Source organism: Agelaius tricolor, unplaced genomic scaffold (genome assembly GCF_023055355.1).
Source record: "Agelaius tricolor isolate 1412-34295 unplaced genomic scaffold, bAgeTri1.0.p SCAF_8, whole genome shotgun sequence".
NCBI lineage: Eukaryota > Metazoa > Chordata > Aves > Passeriformes > Icteridae > Agelaius > Agelaius tricolor.
In genome coordinates, this window is record NW_027269268.1 from 45,525,465 (window position 1) to 45,535,825 (window position 10,361).

At 39.8% G+C, this 10,361-nt stretch overlaps 1 protein-coding gene across 2 annotated transcripts in view; it reads right to left on the reverse strand.

Moving 5' to 3' along the window:
- Positions 1-7,155, reverse strand: part of TBC1D19 (TBC1 domain family member 19) — a 49,064-nt gene extending 41,909 nt beyond the window's left edge. The window contains exons 1-2 of one of the 2 annotated variants that reach the window (XM_071432586.1): positions 6,981-7,102; positions 6,674-6,729 (exon numbers count right to left, since the gene is read on the reverse strand). Coding sequence is in view for 1 of the 2 variants with exons in the window: in XM_071432584.1 (XP_071288685.1) it covers positions 6,981-7,079 (99 nt within the window). In the remaining variant the exon portion in view is untranslated. Of the gene's footprint in view, positions 1-6,673; positions 6,730-6,980 lie in introns of both variants that reach the window. The other variant, XM_071432584.1, reaches the window with a different exon arrangement.
- Positions 7,156-10,361: the final 3,206 nt, after the last annotated feature.

Here is a 10,361-nt window from a genome sequence, read left to right on the forward strand (position 1 = left end):
CTGTATAACACAACAAGGGAAAATACTCATTTTGGTAAGTGAAAGGAACTCTCTTCAGAACTGTTTTGCTGTAACTTAACAGTATGGTACCTCTTTAGAATTCATATGGGTGTTTATGGGAATTAAATTGAGGAATCAAGGGGAGTTAGCAGAGCTGATATTCCAAAATTACTAGTCCAGGTGTCCACATAATCTTGTTTTTCCTTTGTATTAGCTGATCTAATTTATTTCTGTGTTGTACCATGTTGGAAAACACATTTAGGTATTTATATTTTAGGTAGGGTTGGTTTGTTTTAAACTGCTTGGTACAACACACTAAGTCTCATTTGCATTTTTTCCATGTGATTTTATTCCCTGTAGAATAAAAAAATATGTTGACAAAATTTTATTTATATAAAAAAGCATTACTACAACTTTACATAGCTAAAAATGCCTGCCTAAGATTTACTGGGAGAAAAACCCACATTGATGAGATTTGTACTCATGAACTGAATTAATTCCCTGCATGATCAATAAACAGCAAACACCCAGGTAGAACTACCAATTTCAACACACACATCTTGATGAAAGGATATCTTACTTCTATGAGAAAAATACTATCTGTTACTATAAGGAGACTATAACATGCAGGGTAATAGAGAGTGAGCAATATAGGGGAACAATCCATGAAAGCAAAGGCTGACAGCTGGAACAGGGAACAAGCCAAATATTCAGAGACTGAGTCAGGGCAATATAGAGTCCTGAAAGTCGAACATTTCAGCAAGAAATAACAAATCATTGCTAATAAATGTTAATGCCTATCAACTTTTCCCTGTAAAACTAGTATTGTGCATAATCTTATGGATATGGCACTGAGGTCCAGGTGTGGGATGTCTATGGTCCTCTCCAGTCTTGGTCAGCCTCCTGTGAATCAAGACACATCTGTCCCTTCCACATTCCCTCATAAAACAAGTTATCATTACAGCATTTCTTGGCACCCCCAATTCTTCAGCTGTACACACCCAGACTTGGGGGACTTCTAAAATTTTGCCAAATTTGCCAGTGCCTAAGGTACCACTAACAATCTTGTGTGTGCATCTTTGATTTTGGCAAGGTATCCTGCTGGGACCTGTGCAGTCACCATCAGAAGTGATACCCTAAATGTACTCTCTGTACCTGGATGCCAAGATGGAAGAAAATCCAGACACTCAACACTGCTGTGGCTGAAAGGAAGCAAAAGGATAGCACAACAGTAAAATAATAAAATTGGTGGAAATAGGAAATTGATTCACAGAGGAACTGAACAGAGAGCTCAACCTATTTACAAATTAGCATCTAAATTTGAAAGTGGCATTCAGTGATCATGACTGGAGCAGCACTGTTCATGCAAGAGATGATCCATCAATCACAGCACTCAAAGAAGTACAGGAAAATAAACTAGAGGACCAGCAACACACTACTAAGAGGAGGCTTGACAGAACAAAGTGTTCCAGCATAACTCCTGTGTTAAACTATTTCTTTTCTCAACAAGAATAAACACTGCAGAGAAGTGATCCAACTATACTGAAATGTGGAATTGCATCAGGTGAACACATATTTTTATCCTGTTGCAAACAGTCTGCAAATAACTTTACACAATCCTAATATTTTTACAGGCTATCAACCATAATTTCTCTTCAAAGCCTTTTTGTTTAGATAAACATGTACTCTCTCAAAGCATTTATTACTGTTCAGTATGTTTCTTCACAAGTGCACAATGTTTTTCAGTTTTATTGCTATTATTTCCCAAATTACAATAAAACAGAATCCCCAAATATAACCCATCTTTAGAAGAAGTAAACTCAATGAAAGCTAATAAATATCCACCATTCCTTATGTATTTCATTCTACCATAACTGGACTTTATAAGGACCAAGCTGACTTGGTAAAATCCACTTCAAGCACAACCACCACAATTTCAACATAAACATTCACTAAAAACTTCAACCCCTGCAACTTTAAGGGAAAGATTAGTTTTGGTTATACATTTCTGTAACAGAAAGAAGACTCATTCTGAGCCTAACTAAACAAATTTTAGTAAGTGTGAAACCCTGATTATAATGACAATTTTCCAACCCTTCTACATTTCTACACAAACTATAATAAGGGAAAAATTTTGTGAACTTTCTTATACAAGTAAAAATAACCTAGCAGATACAGAGAGCTCCAATCAGCTTCATATGGAAGTAAACAGCTTCAAATGTTATGCTGTGGTACAAAAAATACAGATATATTTTAATAATATATTTTAATTTTAATGTTTAATAAATTTTCTAGGTTTTGAATATAAAATTAGTGCTGAAAATAAAATACATACACAAGGCAAAATCCAGAAATCACATTACTAAAAAAGGACTACTCAGCCAGTCAAGCTTGCATTGCTTCTGAACTCTATCATCTGATCAACACATACTCAACTGCATTCAATTTAAAATTCACTATAATGCAAATATTACTGCTGAGCCACTTAAACCAAAGGCACAAGCTCTATCAGCAAGCATAGTAAATCCTTTGCTAAATACAATGCATGAAAATGAACCATTACTTTTCCATGATGACTCATGAGCCTACCTTTGTTTGCTAACTTTTATTAAATAAATGCTGCATTGCATAGAAACATTCCCCTTCTGAATTTGATCTTTTATATAAGTTGAGATTGGTATCAATTTCTTTTTTTTTTAACCGGCAAAAAATATCATGAAAACAATATGCTGGGACATTTTGCAAACCATAAATTATAATAAATTATTCTAAGCTTATTTACCTCCACTTTCTTTAGAAGCAGAGTTAGGCACTACTCCAGCTCCAATGTTCCTAGCACTCCCAAATAAAGTCCCCTCCTCCTTTGCCCCATCTGAAGTCTTCTTAAGACCCTTACCTCTCTCTGTTCAAACTGTCTTTAAAGCCTTCTGGTTCTACCACAGGTCTGGTCCAAGAACAGTGGCAGACTCCTCTCCTCTGGACAGTGTTTCTGACCAGGACATCTCCTCTCCACCTTCTTCGTACCTTCAGGCACCTCCACCAATGTATTCTCACTCCCAAACTGAATTGCTACAGTGGGGTGGGATGGGTAGCAGGCCTGATTTTTACACTTACATTACCTCTTTTAGCCTACTGTAAGAGCCCTTATCATGCTTTGTTATCAGTCCCCCTCAGGTTGTCCCAGTCCAGCCATACCTACAAGAAACATCTGAGAACATTCATGCAGAAAATGGCAGGGGGGACTCCTTGCACTGTGAGTCTTTCTTGTTCCATTTAAAACGTAATTTAGAACCTTTATCTTTCATTTAGAACCTTTCATTTTATTGTCACCTCTTGTTTTAGAAAAGTTCTTTAGGAATAAACTACCGAAGCTTTTGTCTGTTGGTTGGTTTTTTTTGGGTATTTTTTAAACTTCATCATTTGCCCCGGTCACTAGAGGTTCTGGGCAACTCTGAGTTAGACTGATTTCTATTAGAGGTTTGCATGGGACAAAAATTAAGACTGATTAATCTCAACTGATTAATATAGCCTAACTCAAAGGTTTTCAAAGATCATGAAAAATGAAGTTTCTGAATTGGCTGCAAATGAAAATGTGCTAAAAAGGTAGCACTTTTTCATGTCTCTGAACAGTTTCATTTTTATTGTCTGTTCACTGACACAGATTTCCCCTAGAGCAGAACTTTAGAAGATTTCACAAAATAATTTATTTTAAAACTGCATTTTGTCCTTGAGATGTCCATGTTTTAGTTTTTCTGAACATCTCTAATCTCTACATTAAAAACATTTACAATTCAGAAAGGGAAGAGAAAAATTAAGATAAAAACAAGCAAATTTGATGACAAACTTGCACAGTGAAGTTATGACCAGAAAATGAGGTTTCTTCTCTGCTCCCCACTAACACCAGCAGCAATTCTATCTGTTGAAAAGTTACTACCCAATATTTTGGCTCTTTGTCACTGCTACTCTTTCCTTTCAAACACACTACAAAGTATGCTCAGAAGAAATTCCAAAGTGATAGGCACATTAGAACTGTTACCCACATTAATCTCTCTCCTTAACTGCAGTAATATATCAATATATCAAAAATCAACCTACAAAAATCAACCTAACATTTATATATTTATTCATTCATCACTTACATGACACTACCTCTACTCTAATCCTTGGGATAAAAATGTGATTATCTTGGTATCCCCAGAAGTCAGGCTCTGACAGCAAATCATTTGATGCCCATGCCAAAGTTATTTCAAAGAGATTGTGTATCACAGCCCTTGACACCAGCTCAGGCTCCCAGTGACAGCCAAGCAAAGCACTGGTTTGATCAGTTCATAACCACAGGGCTACTCTCTCACCACTCACAAATATAATGTCAGGATACTGTGTTTTCCCCAAAATTCTATTAACTCATCAGTGAAACTGTTCATTCTCCTTCCTAGAAAATAACAGACAAATGTACAAAATATAGCTTTTCTAATAACTAAAATCCCGTTTGTGAGACTACATGTTCTCTCAAAATTTCAGGGATTATTATAATGGACCTTAAGATCCATTTTGACTGTAGTGTTTTCAGACAGTAAATATTTTTGAGAAACAAATATCATCATCATCATTTTCTACACTAAGAGATGAAGAATATTTGTGAAGTACAACTGCAGTATAAATATCCAAAACAAAAGTTTCACTTTGATGCACTGATTCCAAAGACTTCCTAAAACACAGTGTGCCATCTCCCAAAATAGTTTAAAATCCCCTAAAAAAAGGGACCACCCTTCAAAATCACAACTTGTGCAGACCAAGCATTGTTAACCAGCAGACAAAAAACTCCATCACATCCTACCAATAAACTGGATTTCAGGAGTGATGCACAGCAGCAGCTGAGATTTCCTATTTGACAGTGCAGCTCCAGCAATACCCCGTGTAATGGGAGGAATATCAAGCATCAGCTTAATACAGAGTGAAGCAAAACGCAGAAACTTCCAGAATTCTGTACAGCTGCCCAGGGCAGAAGAGGAGAGCAGCCTCTGACTGAGGGGCCCTTGCACGGTGCAGCACGAACGTGACTGCCCAAGCTTTATAAACAAAGCAAGTCTTCTGTACATGGAAGAGCATAAATGCCTGCAAGGTCAATAAAAAAGGCTCCTCTATCAAGAACACCCAGATTCCTGGCAAACACAGTGTACATTTGGCCCTACTAATTTAAACTACAATCTCCTAGAGATAATTCATTTGATTGAGAAATCCCATTGTTGATGTACATATAAAGTTTCAGATCACTACACTAAACTACAGCTCTGCTTTAACCTGCTATTATAAACCCTTCACACACAATTCTAAGAATCAGCTTGAATATTTGTTGCTGTATTTCTTCTCTTTCCCTTTAGCACTTGATATGACTAGAATGATCATGACCTATACAAACACTTTTTTTTCTTCTCCAAGAAATCTGTACAACAGTGCTCTGCAAAGCCATCATAGCAGATACATTCTCATATCCAGCAGGGACTTGGGCACCTCACTGCCCTATCAGACTCCAAACCCCCCCTTGGGAGGGCAGTGCTCACGTTCTCTGCACTAAAATGGTTCCACCAAACCAAGCCACCCAGCCAGTTTAGCACCTTCTAAACACCCACCCAAGTCCTGAGGACACCAACCTGCCTCCTGTCTCAAAAAACCCCTGCAAAGAATCAAGTGACCGTGAACCTGGCCCTGCCAGAGACAGGGATAAAGAATCCTGTGGAAGGGAGTGCCTTCAGGTTTGTTAGAAACAGGAAGAGAGTGGTTAGAACAGAGCCCTGTTCACCGCCCGTTTTGAGGACAAGATGTGACTCTGCACTCCTCATGTCAGGTTTTTTAGGATACTTAATTTCCCAACATTTAGCAGAACCAAGCCTCTACACTGCTTCATAATTCCAGCCCCCTTCAAGTCATGTACATTGGCTTATTCAAATATTTAGAAAGCCCTGTCAACAGAAGCAAGGCAGACACACATTAATAAAAGCACTTAGAGACCAAAACAGTACATTTAAATACAAAACAAACAAAAGACAAGCAGTGTGACAGTGATGTCACTTGCTACAGAAAGCTTCAGGGACATTCAAAGAGGAAAATCATGTTTCATTTAAAAATGCAACAAAACTAATGGACAAATAATGGACATGATATCCTAAAAAAACCAAAAAAAACCCCAACCCAACCCAACCAACCCAACAAAAAAACCCCCACAAACAAACAAAAACCCCAAAAAACCTCCCCCAAAAAATCCCCAACCTGTATAATTTTAAGCAGTGTTTGAAAAAAAAGCCCAAAACCAAAAGCACAAGATTTTAAAAAACCCAATCCAAAATACTTCAGTAATGCACAATATTTGTTACAGCACCATGACTAGGTTATTATTATCATGAAAATTGACGCAACTTTAATCAGAAACATCCTAAATTAAATTCAGCTGCAATATGAAAATCTGTCTCCAAGTGCAGATAAGTTATTAAATATAAAAAAAGGGCAACTGCTATCCCAGCTACTAAAATTTACTTCCATCCGTATTTTTTTTCATTTATTTTCACTTCCTTTCACCAAATCCTCATTTTCTCAGGGACACTAGGGGAGCGGGGGAGGGTGGGTGGACTTTAAAGCTCTCCAAATTAAAGATTAAAAAAGCAATTCGTTTCAGGACCTATATTTGAAGCAGCGAGATTTCAGACGGATAGTCTTCATATTCACTGCGAAATCCTTGGGTCCCAAGAGAAAACACAACAAATACGGCTCTAGAAACCAAACACGCCGCTCTCCGGCCCCGCCGAGGAGGGAGAGGAGCGGGATAAGGAGGAAAAGAGGGAAGGGACGAGGGGCGCCGGGGGCCCGGACTCCCTGCCCGTGAGGAGAACACCCGGGCCGGGGGCGGCGGCCGGGAACAAAGCGCCGGGGAGGGGCAGCGCGGAAGGGAGGCGTGCATGAGGGCACAGCGGCAGGTCAGGGCTCACCCGGGCCTGTCGCTCCAGCTGGGAGTGCAGGCTGGAGCCCTGCAGGCGCTGCACGACCCTGGCGATGGTGAGGGACAGCCCGCGGTCCGGGTCCACCATGGTGGGCCCTGCGCGGCCGGGCCGCCTTCGCCGCCGCACCGCCGCGTTACCCGGCAACGGCGGCAGCGGCGCCCGCCTGCCGCTGCGCCCGGCCGGAAAGCGGCGCCGCACGGAAAGGTTCCGCCCTGAGGGGGAAGGAAAGGCCCAGGGGCCGTAGGTGCGAAAGGAACGACAAAAGTCAGAGGGTCCGCAAACAATCACAAAGTTTTATTAGAAAATTACTGGAAATTTTATTGTCCTGGCCTCCTATATAAGCACAGAAAAGAGAGAAAGAGAGGAAGGGAAGGGAAGGGAAGGGAAGGGAAGGGAAGGGAAGGGAAGGGAAGGGAAGGGAAGGGAAGGGAAGGGAAGGGAAGGGAAGGGAAGGGAAGGGAAGGGAAGGGAAGGGAAGGGAAGGGAGGGGAGGGGAGGGGAGGGGAAGGAAGGAAGGAAGGAAGGAAGGAAGGAAGGAAGGAAGGAAGGAAGGAAGGAAGGAAGGAAGAAAAGAAGGTGTAAAAAATGCATATTTTATGATTGGCTTTTCGCAAATATTAAAATGAATGTAATATGTGTTAGAAAGTTGTGCTGTATTAATTTTCTTAAGTAGTGTGTTAAATATAGTTTTAGGTTACAACAAAATGTTAAAATAGAAACTATGCTAGGTAAGATATTTTTTTAAAGAAAGGACTCGCAGCAATATAGCAGCCACAGGACACCTAAATCTTTCAGAGAAAGAGAATTTATTGCCCGCTTATCAGGAGAAATTAACTTCTTCCCGCCTCGCTCAGCCATGATAACGCCGGTTAGGATTCAGAGGAAGAAGCTGACGATGACCTGACAGAATCCTGTATTTGAATGGAATTTATGCATCATGTATGAGATGTATGAATATGCAACAGGTTATTCCTTTTAAGGGTTAATCCTCTGTTGAGGGGTGTCCTTTTTCGGGCTTATGCTGCCCAGAAAAAGGTACCCGGACGTCCATAACTCTTTGTTTCTCTTGTCTCATATTGTCCTAATCCAAATTGTCCAAATTATTATTACTCTAATTATATTGCTATTTTTATAACCATTTTATTATCATTAAACTTTTAAAATTTTAAGAACAAGTGATTGGCGTTTTTCACAGATGGGAAGGAGATGGCGGGTCCTGGTCCCAGTGCAGTGGTTCAGCTGCTGCGGTGCCTGGGGTCCTGGGCTGATGATGCCTTCTCATGGACAGGTTTGTCCAGCCCCAGGACACCTTTCTGTGTGCTGCTCGAGGGATACAAGCCAGCCCGTGTGAAATACAAAGCTGTGTTTCGTGTCAGGTACATACAGGCAACGTGTGTATTTGTGATTGTAATATGTGTGGAAACCGACCATGGGACAGTTATAAAGATGAATTCTAATCATAACTGAGGAAAGTAAAGCGTGGAAGAAGGCCTTTGAACCTATTCTTTGTTCGCAATTAACCTTTATAAGTCTTAAGTTGATTTAAGAGCATTTGAATTAAAGCTTTCAGGATGTTGCTTTTTGACAGGAACTTTCTGTTTGTAGCTAAGCCTGAAAGATTTTTGCAATAATAACCTTTTGAAGTATAATTTTAGAATATTGCTTGAAGTAAGGATCTTTGAAACTATAGCTTTAGAATATATAAAAAGAAAACATGCTTATCTCACGCCTTGACAAAACAGTGAAAAGCAGCTTGAAAAAGGAAGATGAACATCTACTCAAGGATTAATAGTTTCAACCAGGGGAAGCTGGACATCACTGTTAAGAGATTTATAGTCCTTGCAATCAAAAGGTGGACCCACATCTGGAATCTGGACCTCACCAGCTGGGAGACTTCTTTCTTCTTTCAGAAGCTGGACCCCCACCATCTGGGGATACTCCTTTTCTGGGATACCTTCTGAGAAAAACTAAATCACAGTAGTGTATAGAATTGTGATGTAAAAATTGGGAATAGAAACTGCTGAGGAGTAAAAATTGGGAATAGAAACTGCTGAGAAAGCTGATGAGTACCTCCATAAACACCAGCAAGCCTCAACTATCGGTGTGCAGTTGGAGGGAAAACTTCCCCCACTGTACCCAGCGCTGTATTGCTCATACTTTACCATATTAATTAATAAATTGATTGCTGCTTGAATATTGGCCTAGTCAAGCTTCTCATTTATAACAGCCCGTATTGATGCAAAGTTTTGTTGCATTTTTCCTCATCTGCTCGGCGTGGTGAGGCACTCGTTCAGGCTCGGTAGCGGCACAGCCCTCACTGGAGCCTCACTGGGCAGGTGTGTGGCACTGTGTGCTCATCCCAGCCTGATGTACCTGCCAGGGACTTGCATCCATTTAGCCTCTCTGGGAAAATCTATTCCTATGTGTCATCAAGTTTTTACTTAAGAAACTAATTTACTACGTCAAAATACCCATTATTAAAGTCCCAGAAGGATTAAGAAATAAGCTAAGAGAGGAAAAGCTGATTGTTGACCTCTAAAGCTTTAAAACCCATTTTCAGCTCTGAGGATGACCTCTATAAAACAAAGAATGTTTCAAGATGCTGAAACATCAAGAGTAAGTTTTTCATTATTGTGAATGACAGATATGAGGAAATGATAGATGTCATCAGTTACGTCAATAGAAAAAACTACTGCATATAATAGGTATAAAAAGTGCACCTGAACTCATTTGTCTGCAACCAGTTTTCATTTATTTGTAAGCATTTCTGGATAAAATTAAGTTTAAAGAAGAAAAGAAGAATAGTAACAGAAGGTCAGAGATGAAGTTCTTTAATGAATTGTAGAGAAACCTAAAAAAGTCTCTTATGCTAATCAAAACACTGAGGAGAGGTTGCTTCTCAGTTCATAGAGAGCACAGAGAAATGAACCCAGTTGCCTACCCGTGCCTTGAATATCTATTCTGATTTACATCAGGTGTTCTGTCACTTCTTTTCTTACATGCATATATAATGTTAGGGGCAACAGTGAACACATTTTTTTTCCCTATGTATTGAGAGAGTTAATGATATTTTTATCTACATTCCCAACTGAACAAGCATACAAAGTGTAATAACTTTCTGTGCTAGTTCATGAAAAAAGTCTGCAAAATGTTCCATACAGAGAGTACCTCACCTCATTTTGGTTTGTTTGGTTTTTTGGGGGCTTTTTTTGGTTTTTTAAATTGAGGATCCTTTGTTTGTGTGGGAACTTCACCTGCTAAGGAAAGCACATGCAGAAACCTGGAGTGTGACCATGAGCTCTGCAGGTCAATAGCTGAAGTCCAGAGTTTCACATTTCAGCTGCGAGTGGGAGAGAGAGCCCTCCCTCC